Genomic DNA, 18,684 nt, shown 5'->3' with positions numbered 1-18,684 from the left:
GATAAGAGACAATGAGATACAAACCAAACTATATACAAGATAACAACAAATGACATTTATAGGTTTACAGTTTGGTCTTTAAAGATATAAAGACGTCCATTCAGTAAGACACTATTTAAAAAAGAACTATATATTTCTGTGCATGCGAAGATTCCATATCATACATATAAAATAATTATTGTCCATTGCAAGGCAAAGATTCCATATCAACTTGAATAGTTTCTGAGCAAGAAAAACACTAAAAAATCTACTTTTCATTAAAACATTCCTTTTAAAGCCAAGTATTCATGGCTCACAAATTATGGCACTGCCTGACTATACACACGTTGTCGCTATTTACACCTTCCAAAAGTGAAAATAGTGTACAATAAGGCTTTGCCTGTTAATCAACCAAATAGGGCGAATTAAGATCATTTGTCTGTTTTTAAAGATCATAGGATGACCTCTAGATGTCCTTTTGGTTATGTAAGTTATAATTTTAAAACCGTTTTTAAAGTTCTCATATCAAAATTATAACCATAGTTTGAAAGCAGTATATTTATTTGAGTGAACCCGTAAAATAGTCTATGAACTGCAATCTCCAGCGTTCTTTATTTGCAAGTAGATGTCATCACACTGTACTTTGGCAAACTCACAACTGAAAAAGTAGCATATAAAAGTAATATTAATTGTGTAATTGGAACATAATTTCTAAGAATTACTAGCTGTAGACACAAATAACAATAGATTGTTTACACCGAATCTAGAAAGATTTACACCAAGCGGATTATGTAAAATGTGAAGAGTCAAAAATTGATTTTATGGTTCATTAAATTCAAAATAAATTATTGACTTTCATTATAAATAAATTTCCATCAAAAATAAAACTCAAAGAACTTTTTATATTATTTATATTTACATTAACAATATACACACATGATGACGTATGAATACACAACGTCAGAGTGGGCGTGTCGCCATAACAATTGACAACATTGAAAATAAAAGTAATACTTTTAACCAATCAGAAGACAGTAAATACACCAAATTAAGTTATAATTAAATGTCTCCCATTTCATTATTACGAAAATGGTTATATTTTTACAAACGTTTTAAGTTCTTATACTCTCTAAATTACAGATAGAGCAAATTTTACCCAAACAAAATATTGCCAACCGAGTCAAAGCCAATGTTGACAATGTTTTTTCCCCTGGGTAACAATCTGCTCTGTCACATTCTCATATATATTTATCAAATATGTTATACTGAGTTATCTGTCCTTTTTGTATTCAAATTTTTAATTAACTATAATTAATGCATTTATATAACGTTACAGCCATTCAAAAACTAACAAATAAAGCAAGATGGGTTAATTTATGTTGACAGTCTATTTCTAATGTCATTTCAACTGCTTGGGCGGAGCTTACGTTTTAATTTGCATAAGGACAGTCTATTTGAAGATGTGTGTGATTAGGATGATTGCTGTTATAATTATTACTGATTTATAATCACCTATCAGTGCCATCAAAGGAATTTGCAAAAGAATGACTGGACACTTCATTGATGAGTTTATCCTAAAACACCTATCTATAGATGGAATGGTTTATTATGAGCGAAACATTCAAACTCCGCCCAGTCAAGTGAAATAAATTGATGTAATACGAAACCGGAAGCATGTGTTGAAATTAAATTTGTTGTCTTTTAAATCATTGATTTTTGATAGTTCAACACGAGAGTGACATTTAAAAAGAATGTTTCCTGCTGATCCATGTGAAAGAGTAAAATGTGTCTCTCGTATTAACTATCAATGAAAGGTATTTAACTTCCAATAGAATGATATAAAACAACATGAACGGTACTTACTTGTTATCATACGTAACGCCATCAGTACCACAAACTTTGTTTGGATCATATTTACATACAATTGTATTCTTATTGTCACAAAACATTTGTTCTAACAGATTACGTGTAGGTCGGGCTGTCGATGGTTGTTTAGTCGTTGGTTGGGGATTTGATGTCGTTGAATTAGGCTGTGGAGTCGTTGATTGCGGCTTTTGTGTCGTTAAGGTTGGTTTATCCGTTGTTCCTGTCATTAAGATTTGTGCTGTTGTAGACATTTTTGTGCCGCTTGTCATCGTCGTCGTTTTGGTTGCGGTTGTCGTTAGTTCAATCGTTGCTGTTGTTGGTGGTTTAACCGTTGCTGTTGTCGTTGGTTTAACCGTTGCGGTTGTAGGTGGTTTAATCGTTGCTGTTGTCAGTAGTTTAATCGTTGCTGTTGTCATGGGATTAACCGTTGCGGTTGTCGGTGGCTTAACCGTTGCTGTTGTCAGTGGTTTAACCGTTGCTGTTATCAGTGGTTTAATCGTTCCGGTTGTCGTTGGTTTAACCGTTGCGGTTGTCGGTGGTTTAACCGTTGCTGTTGCTGGCGACAGTAAACATGAGAATGAAGAGTCTATCACTAATGTGCTGTCTTTACAAACGGCTTGATCAAATGCGCAGCTAGTTAAAAAAAATAAGTTTGACTAAATATATCAATTGATTACACATAACCGTATTCAAATTCTAAAACAACTTTAAAAATAACACACGGAGCAGGATTTACTTACCGTTCCGGAAGACATAAGATCACCCCTAGTTTTTTTTATGAGGTTCGTGTTGATCCGTTTTTAATTTCTATGTTGTGTTTTGTGCTTTGTGTTTGTCTTATTTAGGCATGGTGTTGTAAGTTTATTTTTGACGAGTTTGGATGTCTCTTTGGTATCTTTCGCCTCTCTTATATACGAAGGCGTTTAATAAAGTCCTATATCGTTTAGGTATTTTATTGTTCGGTCAATAAATAGAATAAAGGTTACGTCCGTGGAGAAAAAATGTTTATGTTTTCAAAATTATATACAACACTGAGAGATAAGAATCAAGGTCAAAATCAAACGATTAGAAAGAAACAAAACATTTACCCGAACTGACGATAATTACTTAATATCAGATGTTTTTTATATATTAAATTCTTCAAACTTAACAGTATGTATTTCTAGGACGAAATAAAAATCTTAATCAAAATGTATTAACCTTAAAATGATACAGAACACTTTAGGAAGAACACACAGTTTGGCTGGCCCCTGACTTCTCCCATCCATCAGTAAATCCCATGCTTAACATTGTCCATTTGCTAGCGTAGGACGTATTGATACGCAGCCGCGGTCTCTGTGCGTTTATGTTTGGTTTTTTTAGTGTTCCTGGTGAACGTTAATCAAGAAAGGCGCTTCTGACTTATGAAATAGTTCATTCATGGAGCCTTTGCATGCAACATTGCTTTTTATAGATCCAAAGATGACAAGTTGCAGACAAAAATCCGGTCCTTTTTTAATACACCCTCATTTTTAAGTGGCATAATCTTTGCAAAACCTATCTATTATGTCATCCTGACAATGCAGAAAATATGTTGGCACTGGACATTCGATCGATCAATCCACATTGGGATTAGAGTAATATTTTAAATAGCGTGATCAAATTTATGATTTGATGACAATTCTTCTAAAAAACTTACTTTCACAAAGCTAACTTTGGATCTACTCATGATGTTATATAATATGAATATCAAGGGTTGATTTTCAAACAATATAAGAAATATTACTATTACTTAGTTTATCTTTGTGATATTTGATATAACCTATGATGAACAGGTTGATGTATCTTAGAAGGTGTGCATTGTGAAAAAGAGGTACGAAAGATACCAAAGGGACAGTCAAACTCATAAATCTAAAACAAACTGACAACGCCATGGCTAAAAATGAAAAGGACAAACAAACAAGAGCACACACGACACAACATAGAAAACTAAAGAATAAACAACACGAACCCCACCAAAAAACTAGGGGTGAAGGTGTTTGAATTTCAATATTGTAATGTCGTTAAACTCCTCTCTGGTACCCCTGTTTCTATGGTGATGTCCAAACTGTTTTCACTTCTATCATAGAACATGTAAAACAATATTGGCTCTTTTATGTAAAAAAGTCATGAGAATTTAAGGCAGTAGTCTTAAAATATTTCCCCAATGTGTTCATTTATAATAGAATTGTTATTCTTTTGCTATTGTGTGGTTTGTGTTTCACAACCTAAATATGCTAGATAGTAAAATATTAATTAGTATGTCCTGTTCCAAGTCAGGAATAAGACAGTTGGTATCAAATAGTTTGTTTCTATATAGGTTGGTGTTTGTTTTTGTTGCACTTCAGTGTTCTCTTTATTCCCTTTTCCTCTTATAGTTGATGACTTTCCATCGGTTTTAGTTTGTGACCCACATTTGTTTTATCTCTGTCGATTTAAGACTTTTAACACCGGTATGCCACGGTTGCCTTTATTCATAACATAATGGGTTTTTTTTGCCACCATACTATATGTATCTAACCTATTTGGGGTTTATGAGGCTTTTATAAATAGCTGTTAATAAAATGCAAATTAAAGTCATACAGATTACTCACAAGTTGTGATACAAGAATCCGTTTGTGTCACATATTCTCTCGTCGGTATCCACACTGAACCTGTCACAGTTAAAGCTTAAGATGACGTCACATGGCATACCACTATTGAAGAAAGCCGATGTCTTTCCAAACAACACTACAAAGTCACGTGAAAAAGTCGTAAAAAAATAAACTTATTTATCTGTATGATTGTTGTAGAAAAAAGTGCAAAGGACTAAGGGAGCTACCAATTGATTTTTAGGGGGGGGGGGGGGGGTCTAGGATGAAAAATTTTGTCCTGCATTTTTTTTTAGTTGTAATCTCTGTCCTGCCTTTTTATTTTTCACTCTATTCGGTCCTGCCTTTTTTTTTATTAGTTTATCCTGACTTTTTTTACCTAAATTGTCATCCTGCCTTTTTTTTTTTTGCAAAGTGTCTCATCCTGCCTTTTTTTTTTACTCAAAACTCCTGTCCTGCCTATTTTTTTCAAATTTCATCCTAGCCCCCCAAAAAATCAAATGGTAGCTCCCTAATTCCTCAAACAAGGGTTATGTGAATGATCAAGTTCTTCGAAGAAACGGTTTGATAGTTTTACTGACAAGCCTTTGTGTTATTAAATCAATTAAATTTCCTATTTTCATGCATAACATAGTAATAAATTGTAAACGCTACACAACCAAAAATCTTCTAAAAATGTTGAAACATCTTTTATAATTTCAAGTTTTTCCTTTAAACAATATTAAAAAAACATTCATTAAACAGCTCGAGTTATATCAAAATAAGCAAACACCATACAAAAAACAACAACATTGTGCTTGAAAAGAATAAAAAAAATCATAAAAGTTTTGATGGAACAACAAAAAAAGGTAGTGAGTAGCATCAACATATTTTCATAATTAAGCTTACCACAAAAGAAAATACACAATTTGTACATTTTTCCTGGTGAATTATTGTTTACTTCTGAATTTTAATAGTTCGTAAATATTGTATTAACTAACGAGCGTGACCTATCTTATCAATAAATATTAAGTACAAGTATTAGTACTACCAAATTCTTCATCTAACATTCTTTCTATATATATACCCTATATACTTCCTTTAGTCTTCTAATAATAATTTGAATAATGGCTATTTCTCAATTATTTCAAAAATGACCGTGTTTCATTAAATCTCACCACAATATAGAAATTATGTATTTCAAGGATGATTCCATCTACAGGAATTAACATTTGTAATAAGAAGTTGTATTTCTCTGTGATTCCTGGTTCGGTTAATTTTACGCAATGTATTTTATGACTTTGACTTTTAAATCTTCCCATTTTGCTATGAACATTTATCGATAAAGGTTTAAACAATACAACTTTTCGACCATTGCTTCTGGTTTTTTTTTTTTACCTTAAAATGACATTAGCAACGATATTAAGAAAAGAATCAAAATATGATTTATTTTGTTCAATCATTAACAAAAGTATAACAGGGAAATGATAATTCACTTAAGATGCCAGTTTTGGTTCAATCTTTCCAAAAAAAGAGCTAAGAAACAACGCTAATGAATTATTCACTTGCAAGTAAAAAAATCGAATTCATTGAATCCATTTTTATGGGATCTTCAATTCAATCCCTAAGCTACATATGGGTTACGCATGAATTAGGAGTATTCAGTTATAAAAGAAAAAGAATGTCAACATTGGAAGTGAAGGAAGAATGAACTCATTTATATACAGGTAAAAACGATGATTTACATATATCTTTAACCTAAAATATGAAATCAAACAGTGTTTAAAAAAATCTAATTGAAAAAGTTCCCTATCTGTTCATATGTGCATTTATGTTATATATCGGGTTATATTACCGATGGCAGTCTGCGGTGGTCACCTCAATTGTTAATTAGGTGGTGTCTTTACTAAAATACACATAATATGCTGATACATATAATCAAACCAATACATTGTAAGTTGTTATCCTAGACTTGTAATAAAAAAGATATAGAACAATGTAAAAAAGACAACTTTAACATGGGACAAAATGGCGTTAAGTAAAATAACGTGCACAGACAAATTCAAATATAATAATTTTGTTGTAAGGAGTGCGGAAACAGTTTTTACAAAATACAATTAATGTTAAAAAATCATCCATCAGAGACAAAAATCATTTACTACACATCCCAGGGATTTAGTGTTTTAACGCCATGAAGAGTCAAAAGAAGACATGATTTGTGCACTGCCAAAATGGCTTAGCATTTTGAGATTGCTTTCAGTGATGCTTATTCCATTTGATAGCATTTTGTTATAAACATGTTCTAGAATTGTTTTTTTTTTGTTTTTTGTGTATCTGTTATACGTAATACTGTAATGGTTGTTTCCCCTGTATTGTTTTTTGTTTTATATTTTTGAATGCACTTCCGGCTATTAGTTTACTGATTGGGAATACAAATGTTAAGGGATAAAACAATCTAGATTAAAACCACTGTTTGTCCAGTACCTTGACGTTGAATCTATTAGGTTTTGACTACCATGGTGTCTTCTATTTTATGTCAATCTGAACTACTGCATTGAATGGCTTCATCACAGAACATGCAACTTTCTTCCAATCCAAACTGTGACATAACATCTCATGCAAATAGAGGCCTGAAAGACACTCCACGCCGAGGTCGTATTTCATTATTCATTTATTGTTGTTTGTTTTTTATTTTTTTTCATTTTTACCATGGATACTCTTTTCAATTCTTTTTGTTTCTAATGTTATATACGATTTCCAACAAGCCATTCGTAAGGCTAAAAGATTGAAATTAAACATGGAGCTTGCATAAGACAAAGGATCTCGCACCCCTTATGTATTACATTCTAATGATTTATTTTCATTTCGTAACAGAGAGAATGCTTGTTTGTATTGTATTCACTAAACTATGTTGTGCGTCTTTTAGTCGTTTTTCGTCATTATGCAATGGCGGTGTCAGTTTGTCTTTGACTAAGGAGTTTAAATACTTTGGTATTTATCATTTATCGTGAAAATGCCTTACCAAGTCAGGAATATGACAGTTGTTATCCATTCGTTTGATGTGTTTGGGCTTTTGTTTTTGCCATTTGATTAGGGATTTTCCTTTAAGAATTTTCCTCGGAGTTCAGAATTTTTGTGATTTTACCTTTTATCTTTTGTAATCGATATTCACTTGTTGGAGAACATGGAGAACACTTGATATAAATTTTAATAGACTTTGACATGTAGTACTTTATAATATCATCCGTTTTTCATGTTTGTATTGTTGTATTTTGAGCTTTCTTTAGTCGTTATGACCCCGAGAAAACGTATTATATCCTGCTTTGTGGTCCTGTATGTTACCCACCTTTTTGGGAGCATTTATAAATGTGCATACTGGATCCCATTTATTTATTTTAAAAGTCAATTTGACTATTCAAAACATACATTTTATCACTTTCAACCTTATATAGAGATGCACAACAACCTTAATGCATGCCTTGTCATTTTTGCCAGAAACCTGTAACCTAGTGGTTTTCTTTGATTTTTGTCTACCATAATTGTCATAACTTCTTTTTTGTTCATGTGAATCGCAAGTTAGGGCTTTAGTTTTTGAAATATTTAATATTTTTTATCCCGGCGGCGTTCATGGCTTACTTTAAGATGTGAGTTTTGCTATAAAAGAGGGACGAAAGATAACAAAGGGACAGTCAAACTCATGAATCTAAAACAAACTGACAACGCCATGGCTTAAAATGAAAAGGACAAACAAACAACAGCACACACGACACAACATAAAAAACTAAAGAATAAACAACACGAACCCCACCAAAAAACTAGGGGTGATCTCAGGTGCTCCGGAAGGGTAAGCAGATCCTGCTCCACATGTGGCACCAGTCATGTTGCTTATGTGATAACAAATCCGGTGAATAGTCTAATTCGGTAGGTCACATTCATGAAAGGGAAGGGGATTGTAGTTACGACGTAAGGAACATACCCGATATCATTTGTGAAACGGTTATTCCATAACGGTCAACCAACTCGTGATGGCGTCCGTAAAATTTACGAAGGAATGATTTCAACTTCACCATTTGGAACTCTTGGTTTAATAGCTTCCTTGTGAGCAGCAACCCTATATCAAGAAAATCATGATAGGAAATTCAAGCACGGGAATATCGTATCAATTGGGAGATATATACCCCGTATGCAGGTGCTGCTGGAATGTTGCTACTTAGAAATGGAAAGTTCACAATTGGAAAGCTGAAATCATCTCTTTCGTCGTAAAGTTTTGTTTTCAACCGACCCTTATTGTCTATTTCTAGATGTAAGTCAAGATATGAGGCCGACTTAACTGTATCTGTAGTATCCTTTATCTCTAGCTCGATTGGATAGATGCGTTCCACATAGTCACCAAATTTGGAATTATTTAGTGAAAGAACATCATCTATGTAGCGAAAAGTTGAGTTAAAGGATATTGCTAACTTCTTATCTTTCTTCCTAAGAAGTTCCTGCATGAAGTCAGCCTCATAATAATAAAGAAACAAGTCGGCAAGTAGAGGGGCACAGTTTGTTCCCATTGGAATGCCGACAGTCTGTTGAATAACACGTCCTCCGAACGTAACAAATATGTTGTCAATCAAGAAATCAAGCATCTTGATAATATCAGTTTCAGAGAATTTTTTGTTCGAATCAGAGTGATCCTTTACAAAGTAGGATTTATCCCTCCCTAAGACAAGATACTTGTATCTACGTTGGCCATTCTTTTTTACGAAACAAAGCAATACCAACTCTTTCAATTTGTCTTTTAGTTTGCAATGTGGAATACTAGTGTAAAGAGTAGAAAAGTCAAATGTTTTAATACTGTTACAAGATGAAAGAGAGTTAGATTGTATGTACTCTAAAAGATCTTTGGAATTTTTAAGTATCCACATCTGATTCACGCCCCTCTAGAATAGGCAGTTTCACAATAACTTTGAAGCCCGTCTTTGATTGCTGATAAAATAGATGTTAATAATTTCGAAAGAGGTTTCGTGGAGCACTTGGAAGACCCAGCAATATACCGTTGTTTGTAAGGACACTTATGTAGTTTAGGTATCCAATATAGTGATGGCAGATCCAGTTCTTCATCTTTGGTTGGAATTCCAAAGGAACACAGAACAGACCTATGATTATCCAGGATTTCCTCTTTGGTAAGTGTCGTGAGGGTATATGTTGAGTTTCCAAGTGAATTGTCAATACCTAATTCGTTTATCAAGCAGTTAATGTAATGAGTTTTACACACAAAAACGATGTTGTTTGGGGCTTTATCTGCGGGGACAACAACATATTTGTCATGGAGGTAGGATAGGTGTTTTGCAACATTTGGGTCTTTAAAGATTGACGTAGCATGGGCATCGAAAGACCAATTCAGTTTCTTAATTCTGATTTGTATCAACGACCTCACTGCCTTAATCCATTCGGAAAGAGTGTCTACGTCTTCCTTCTCGCGATTAGCCCATTGCCTGGCATATTCCTCAACTGAATCCATCAAAATTTTAGAGGTGTATTTCCAATTGATGGATTTAGGCTCACGATATTTCGGACCTTTCGATAAAACATTTCGTATATAATTTTCGTATATAATTGCCGTATATAATTGTCGAGCCATATATACGGTAACTTTAATTCACATCCTTTTTATTCTTTTACGGGTAGTTGTCTAATTAAACCATACCTTATTATTTGTATATTGATTTAACGAGTAGATTTTAAAGTAGTGTTATATCCTTTTGTCAATTCCTTTTGGTTTTGAATTTGCATAATTTTTAAAACACGTACAAGTTGGTAAAATATGACAACTTAGAGAATGGTCGTTCTATAGTATGTCTCTAAGATATATAGCATTTGCAACTTATCGGGTTTTTTTTTAACAACAAATATATTTTTTTATTCTAAATATCTTGTTACAATTATACTTCACTGTACAAGCGCCAGAGGAGTATTCCTGCAACTTTTGCAACTATTTGCAACTTATCAACACGTCAAGAGAGGTACTATTTTTGTTGAAGTGATAGATTTATAGTTTTTATTATTATTATTTTCATCGATATTATCACAATTGTCACTTATATGTGTAGGACTCTAAAGTGCGATGGTACTCTAAAGTGCGATGGTCACGCTAAAGTGCGATGGTCTACGCTAAAGTACGATGGTCTACGCTAAAGTACGATGGTGTATCACGGTGTGACGCTAAAGTGCGATGGGTACGGTTGTATATCACGCTAAAGTGCAATGAACCAATATAGTAAGGTTCGAGGGATTATAGCTAATTTCCTAATACTTTTAGAGTAAGACTTTTTAGTCAGCTTGCTTGCATATATGCAATATTCGCCAAGCTTTCTTCTTCTTCGTAATGAGTACCAATACATATAGCTAGATGTTGTATGAGTGCCAATGAGACAACTTTTCATCCAACTGCATTACAAATTTATAAAAGTAAACCATTATAAGTCAAGATACAGCCTTCAACACAAAGGCATCACTACATGTTATATTTTCCTACACTGTACAAAATAATGTTTTAGCGGACAATTTATGATTTACGCATGAATTTACTAAAAACGAACGAAAAGGTGAGAATTCAATGAACTTAAATCCATTCTTAAGCGAGCATGAAGATTTTGACCAAAACGATGTCCTATATAATAATACACTGGGACCTTACTATTTTGGGTACTAATTTGTGTTTTAAATAATGACAGAGATTCACATTTTAGATTATAAACGGGTCCGTGTGTTGACTTCTGTAATATTATTTCTTGTCTTGTATTATGATCATGCCTACTTCCTACTGAATCAGGCAATAAGTCTATTAAATATTTGAACGGGGACCGCAAAGTAGAAAAAAAAACTGCAACATAAACAATAATTTCAATTATCCGTTATAGCTTCTAACATAGAAACAAGATCAAGGATACTTTTGTATCTCATCTGTATAGTAAAATGGTCGACTGCAGGACATAAGTCCTTCCAGAACCCGGAAAAAAACATTTACTTCAGCCAACAAAGCACGGTTAGGTTTAAATTAAGTTAGTCATGGAAATTTCGTTTAAAGTTATTAATCAAATACATTTTTTTGTATTTTAAACATTTATCTTTCGGCATGTTCAGTTTTCGTTAGTAAACGACTGTTCTCGTCATAATTCATTGTACGTTTATTACGTCTATACTTTCGCGGACAATCGCACTTTAGCGTGTGTAGGCATCGTACTTTAGCGTAGACCATCGCACTTTAGCGTGACCATCGTACTTTAGCGTCCCCATCGCACTTTAGAGTCCTACATATGTGTTTGAGCTTTTGATTTTGCCATCTGATTAGGGACTTTCCTTTTTGAATTTTCCTCGGAGTTCAGTATTTTTTGTGATTTTACTTTTCTTTTATACACTACAACCTATCAGTTTGCCCTGATGTCTCTGATTGATCATTGGGGCTAATTTATTAAAGTTTGCTTTGTATCCAAGCAGTAAAAGGTCATTGCTCAGATATTTTGTACGAAATTGACAGAAAAACAAATCGACAAATACAATACATGTTTCTGAATATATCAAAGAGGCAACAACCCTACAAAGGGCAGACAACAGCCGAAGGCCACCAATGGGTTTTCAACGTAGCGAGAAAATCCCGCACCCGGAGGTTGTCCTCAGCTGGCTCCTAAATAAAATTATGTACTAGTTCAGTGAAAACGGACGTCACACAAAACTCCAAAACATATAAATGAATTAAAAAATAATTTAAAAACCACAAGACTAACAAAGACCAGGGACCCCTGACTTGGGATAGGTGGGGTTAAACATGTTTTGTGATATCTCAACCGTCCCCTGTACCTCTACCCAATGTAGAATTCTTTTTTATCCGAGATTTTTTCCTTTACTTTGGTCTTACTTGCAGTCGAGAATAAGGCAAAGTAAAATATGGTTTGTTAATACCAAGATTTTGAAGTCTTGTCTAATTTTATAAACTTGAATAAGTTTTTTTTTAATCACATTTTGATTTTTAAAGCTACAATGAGATTTGCGGCATTCAGTGAAAATAAGTGTCTTTAATGGGTTTTTATTTTAGTATACAATTGTTGAAAATAAACTCATACCATATCTTCTTTTTTATATATCATTATAGATACCAAGATTGAAAGATACCAAGGCATAAAATTGTACGAAGTTGAAAAGCATAGAGGACCAAAAGTTCCTGAAAGTTTTGCCAAAAAAACATCGAATAATCTATTTCTGACGCAGAAGAGCCTTAGTATTTAAAAAAATCAAAGTATTGTTAGCAGCTTATTTATAACTTTTGCCATATAAATGACAATTCAAGTGACAATAGTTCTATTTATGTGTTCTGGCACTTAAGCTATATACTTGAACAGTTTGATCAAGGATAAATTGTTTGTGGTTTAATTTTTAAAAGGACCAATTCAGTTCGAAACATTTATAATCACGTCTTCCTGTTCATTTCCTACTGCACACCTAAGTCTGACTTCCGGCGTACTTATTGATGCAATAAATCCAAGTGGAAATGTTGTGTAATAGTTGCATAGGTTTCCAATCGGTAATCTTCGTGAAGCTGCAGAATAAATTGTTAATATAAGATTTTATTCAATCTCAAACTCGACAGAAGATATTGGCAAAATACTATCTCCCCTGTAAAAACAAATCAATATGATTGTTAAATACATGATATACATACAATATTTGCCTCTGGATGTTCAACATTTGGTGGGGTTCGTGTTGCTTATTCTTTAGTTTTTCTATGTTGTGTCATGTGTACTATTGTTTGTCTGTTTGTCTTTTTTTTCATTTTTAGCCATGGCGTTGTCAGTCTATTTTCGATTTATGAGTTTAAATGTCCCTCTGGTATCTCTCATCCCTCATTTATCCAACTATTCATCTATCTAAAATATATATTATTCATAAAGTAAGTATGTAACTTTCGTGTACGTGTTTGTTATACACTAAAACTATTGATTAAATTATCATAATAAATTGAATGATGGAAAAGCTTCAAAGGTTTATAAAAGCAAGTTACAATATTGCATGACAGACGCGCGGTTCGTGTACAAAAGTCTCATACGTGACACCCAAATCAACAAAAATTGTAATATGAAATAAAGTAAGAAGCAAATATCACTTAAGAGTGAGGACCCAATTCTCCAAAATGTTTGCGAAGTACATCTAAGGCAATCTATTCCTGGGGTAGACAATCCCTAATATTTAGAACAACTCAAAGGCTGTCATCAGTAGCATATCAGATCTTTCAAGATTTGTAAATATTGCAAATCTAGAATTTTCTGTATTTATCATTATTGAAGAATATTAAAAAAATTTAAATTAATTGGATCATATCACATAATATATAAAGATAGACTCTGTAAACAGAACCCATTCCAGTTTTGTAGAGTTATTTTACCACTGGTATTTCCCTATTTAAAAATACAATTCATCCTGAATCATTCTTTGCACATATTTTTCAATATCTTTTGGGACAAATTTCGATAAAACTTACGTTTGCCTGTCATGTTTCTTTCGGTGATATAGGAACCATTGTTTGCATCATATTTGTACCAGTGCATAGTTATAGGCGGTTTCCCAACATACGCATCACATTCTATATGAACTTCTTCACCTGCCTTTACCCCTATGAATGTCTTATTAAGAACAGATGATCCATTTACTGTTATTGTTGGTCTTTCAGGGTGAGCTGTAAAATAAAAAAAAATAAAAAAAATAATAGTTATCAAAGGTACCAGGATTATAATTTAGTACGCCAGACGTGCGTTTCGTCTACATAAGACTCATCAGTGACGCTCATATCAAAATATTTAAACAGCCAAACAAGTACAAAGTTGAAGAGCATTAAGGATCCAAAATTCCAAAAAGTTGTGTCAAATACGGCTAAGGTAATCTATGCCTAGTATAAGAAAATCCTGAGTTTTTCGAAAAATTCAAAGTTTTGTAAACAGGAAATTTACAAAAATGACCACATTATTGATATACCGACGTGTTGACTACTGGGCTGGTGATACCCTCGGGGACGAAACGTCCACCAGCAGTGGCATCGACCCAGTAGTGTAAATAGTTACCAAAGGTACCAGAATTATGAACATGTGTTTAACATTGAATGAAGCAAGAATAAACATACATAATTGGTTCTAAATGAAACAAGCCTTGTTTAACTATTTCTTTTTATAATCATTATACGAAAATTGAACAGTTTGAGTTACAAAAAAAACGTTGTCAACCTGTAGTCAAATCACTCTGCTAGTGTGAGCCAAAAATTTGTTCCTGTGAAAAAAGTTCCAGTGGAACTAATTTCACAGGAAATATGTTCTGGGAGAACTTTTTTCATAGACAATTTCTATATAATTTGTTCCATCTCTATGAAATAAGTTCCACACTTTACCTAGTGAAATAAGTTCTGGGTTGGTGAAATTTGTTCCTTATCTAGTGAAATAAGTTCCATGTTTGTGAGATTTGTTCCTTACCTGGTGAAATAAGTTCTGGATTTGTGAGATTTGTTCCTTACCTGGTAAAATAAGTTCCTTGTCTGTGAAATATGTTCCACTGGTTAAACAAGTTATCTTATATACTGAGCACTTGTCATCAGTGAGTTTAAAGTTATTATAAAAAAACATGTATTACATTGATTATGTAATAAATAAAAAGTGTAAACATTCAATTTGGATTATGTGGAGTAAAGCAAAAGTTTAATAATATACTCAATTAATAATACTAAAAATGACACTTATGAATCTGGAAAGAGTAGAATAAGAAATAATAATAAAAGTCATTCTGAATAAAAAGTCTTATATTTAAAGATGAACATTTAAAATGACTGATCAAATATATTAAAAGACATAAAGGAAAAAAAGACACACTCTTTTAAAACTGTGCAGTGACCAAAGCTAAGAACATGTATGATTAGAACACCCATGACAGATCAACAGGAAACAAGAAGGTTGAATACCACATAAACGATAAAATATAGATACAAATTATGATATTGATATATTATCTTCTCTTTTATTCCTTATCTTCATCCTACAGTCATGCCTTCAATTGCAAATGTACCCCATGCAAGCACTTATTTTCTGTGAAGTAGGTTCGAGCAGAACATTTTCATTGATTTCTATAAAATACATTCGTTCAAAACAAATATCACAGGAACTTATTTTACATCTTCTTTTTTTTATTTTAATATTGGAACAAAACTCATGCATGGTGCTGTGATTTTTGTTCCGGAACTTATTTCACACTTGGTTAAAAATTAGTTACGGAACAAATTTTATAGTGCTGGAACATATTTTCTATGACATAAGTTCCCGTGGAACATATTTCCTATGAAATTTGTTCCGGCGGAACAAATGTCACACCGGAACAATTTTTTTGTTACACTAGCACTTTTTATCGTTACTGATTTTCTTGTGAATCTCCGTTAAATTTCTATTCGCGCGCGCGATCGGTAGTGCATATTGCACATTATGTCTCTGCGTTCTTTCGTCCGGTCATTCAATTGTCCTTTTGCACTTTTCTTCATTACCCCATGATGACCTAGTGCACTTGCAGTTTTATTTTTCATTCTATTTAATTGATTTTTAGGGTTTCCAACAACAAAACAAGGACATACTAATGTCTGTTAACATGAAATATAGTGGTAGGAAGAATTTTAGTCTACTCCGAAATCAATAACTGGATTCTCAGATATGGTGCTCTATACTTATTTCTAAAAAGGTTTTCATGACATATGCTGGAGACGAAAAAGTTAAGGAAGTCTATCATTTCCGTTATATAGCACCGGCTTATAAAAATAAAAAAATAGTCAAAATTACCCGTTTCTCGACTTTTCAATTTATTTGAGAAACCTTCATTTGTTTGTCAGTACATTTATTCTAAAAGTAAATGAAACACTGAAAATGTTTTAAAAAAGTGGTTCCTTTCAAATTTAATGAAATATTGATATAAATTTTGTACATACTCACAATTAACAACTAAAGCATACGAATCTGAAAACATTTGCAGTGACTGGCCATTGTGACCACCAACAACGCACTCATAGTGTGCTTCATCCTCACACTCCATTGTTCTCATCATAACATTAACACGTTGGTCAGCTACACTTCCACTAATCTCCATCCTTGATCTGTATTTACTATCACGGAAAAACTCGCCCAATTCTGTTTTATTACCAGTAGCAATAACTACGTCGTGTAATAGGAAAAGACCATTTCTTCTTATAGTTATCCACTGTGGAGTTTTCACCAAATTTGAGTTGAACTCACATGATATATTAACATCTCTTGAATCAAGGTAAACATGCTCTGGTACGATTTTAATGTTGATATCTGATAAGTAAGAATTGTAAACATTGTTTTTATTTTATTATTGTAAGAGTCTATATTATATTGTCTCGAGCTAAATTTCTAGTGAAAACAAGTCACATTTTAAAATAAAATAATTTTTAGATGTAGGAAATAACAAATTAAAAAGAGAACAATCACTGAAACAAAACTGTGAATAGGACAATTGATAAATACCCAAAGCCTATGGCAGCCCATTTGATAGCATCTCATTTCTAGGTTCAGAGAACCGTGAATCGGGTCAACAGTAACTTAGCATAGATTCGCATTATAATAAACAAACTGATGTTGACACAACTTTATTGTCAACTGTCTTAACCTAACACTTTGACCTGATACAAGACTGACTAACGGACGTACGCAAAGGCATGAAAACATAATGTTTTATTATTATCGTAGGCGGAACTTAAATATAACGTTCATGGTATAGTTTCTAAGATAAAATAATAGTAAACACCTGAAAAAGACTAGTACTATGACTTACCTTTTGTCCCTGCTTCAGCCAAATAAAGAGCTATGAAAGCTAATCTGACATACGTTATCATATTTCATAAATTTTGGATTTTTAAATAGATATCTGAATACATGTTCTTCTGTCCTAGTTAAATTATAGTAGATAGGAAGTATACAATATCATACTTACAGATAAATATGGAAGGTTGTAGACTTCATGTCACTGACTGTCCGTGGTCCAACGTTGAATTAATCTATCAATATTTTTTTCTAGATATCTTTATTCCTGCTATAATTTCTAGTGCTTTACAGTTTGTTGAATAATTGCAACAGTAGTATAACGCTGTCCGATAGTCATAAATCGATTAAGCGAACACAAATCAGGGTCACAAACCAAAAAGAGGAAACCAGCGGAATAACAGAAACATTGAACTGCAACAAAGATAATTGCCAACATACATTGAATAGGACATTTGATAACAACTGTAATATTCCTCACTTGATACAGGGTATTTTAAGGTAGATTCGAACTATATTTTGGCCTTTATAACTTTTTTTACTCGAGCGTCACAAGTGAGTCTTTTGTAGACGAAACGCGGGTCCGGCGAAAATACAAAATGTGTATCATGGTATCTATGTTGAGTAAATTTACAAGCATAGAGTCACTGCTGATGGAGTTTTTTTATTCCCCGAGTGTATCACCAGCCTAGTAGTCGGCACTTCTATGTTGACATGAATTATCATTGATACGGTCATAATTATAAATCATTTTTTTTTAAATACTAAGGTTTTTCTACAACAGGAATGCGTTACCACCTTTTACAAAACTTAGAATTTTTGAAATGCTAAGGCTTTTCTACCTCAGAAATAGTTAACCTAAGCTGTCTTTGGAACCTGTTTGGATATTGTTTTATCCCCAATGCTCTTCAACTTCGTACTATATTTGACCTTTTAACTCGTTTTGATTAAAGCGTCACTGCTGAGTCTTTTGTACACGAAACGCGCGTCTGGCGCACATAGAAAAGTTTCATCCTGGTATCTATGATGAGTTTATTCACTGTATACCGCCATCTTGGATTGTTCAAAAGCAGTTCACAATCGTTGTACATTTTTTAAGACAGATTTTCATTTTATATGTTACCTTAGTCGTATTTGGCACAACTTTTTCGAATTTTGAGTCCTTCATGCTCATCAACTTTGTACTTGTTTGGCTTTATAACTATTTTGATCTGAGCGTCACTGATGTGTCTAATGAAGAGGAAACGCTCGTCTGCCGTTTTACATTATATGCCTGGTACCTTTGATAACAGATCTTCATTTTTTTGTGTTACCTTAGCCGTATTTGGCACAACTTTTTGGAATTTTCGGTCCTCAATGCTCCTCAACTTTGTACTTGTTTGGCTTTTTAACTATTTTTATCTGAGCGTCAA

The 18,684-nt window shown here is 33.1% G+C and overlaps 2 protein-coding genes across 2 annotated transcripts; both read right to left on the bottom strand.

Annotated features, from left to right (window-relative positions):
* Positions 1 to 251: 251 nt before the first annotated feature.
* Positions 252 to 5,410, bottom strand: LOC139522851 (hepatitis A virus cellular receptor 1-like). The gene is made up of 4 exons (XM_071316458.1): positions 5,343 to 5,410; positions 4,458 to 4,593; positions 1,843 to 2,478; positions 252 to 637 (listed from the first exon to the last, which is right to left on the bottom strand). The coding sequence occupies exons 1-4, from the start codon at positions 5,368 to 5,370 to the stop codon at positions 565 to 567; spliced, it is 873 nt and encodes a 290-aa protein (XP_071172559.1). The 5' UTR covers positions 5,371 to 5,410; the 3' UTR covers positions 252 to 564.
* Positions 5,411 to 12,462: 7,052 nt separating this feature from the next.
* Positions 12,463 to 17,397, bottom strand: LOC139522279 (V-set and immunoglobulin domain-containing protein 4-like). The gene is made up of 4 exons (XM_071315829.1): positions 17,286 to 17,397; positions 16,424 to 16,786; positions 13,951 to 14,145; positions 12,463 to 13,011 (listed from the first exon to the last, which is right to left on the bottom strand). The coding sequence occupies exons 1-4, from the start codon at positions 17,344 to 17,346 to the stop codon at positions 12,863 to 12,865; spliced, it is 768 nt and encodes a 255-aa protein (XP_071171930.1). The 5' UTR covers positions 17,347 to 17,397; the 3' UTR covers positions 12,463 to 12,862.
* Positions 17,398 to 18,684: the final 1,287 nt, after the last annotated feature.

This window comes from Mytilus edulis, chromosome 5 (genome assembly GCF_963676685.1).
Source record: "Mytilus edulis chromosome 5, xbMytEdul2.2, whole genome shotgun sequence".
Classification (NCBI taxonomy): domain Eukaryota; kingdom Metazoa; phylum Mollusca; class Bivalvia; order Mytilida; family Mytilidae; genus Mytilus; species Mytilus edulis.
The sequence above is the reverse complement of the archived record's forward strand: the minus strand, read 5'-3'. Positions and strand labels throughout refer to the sequence as shown.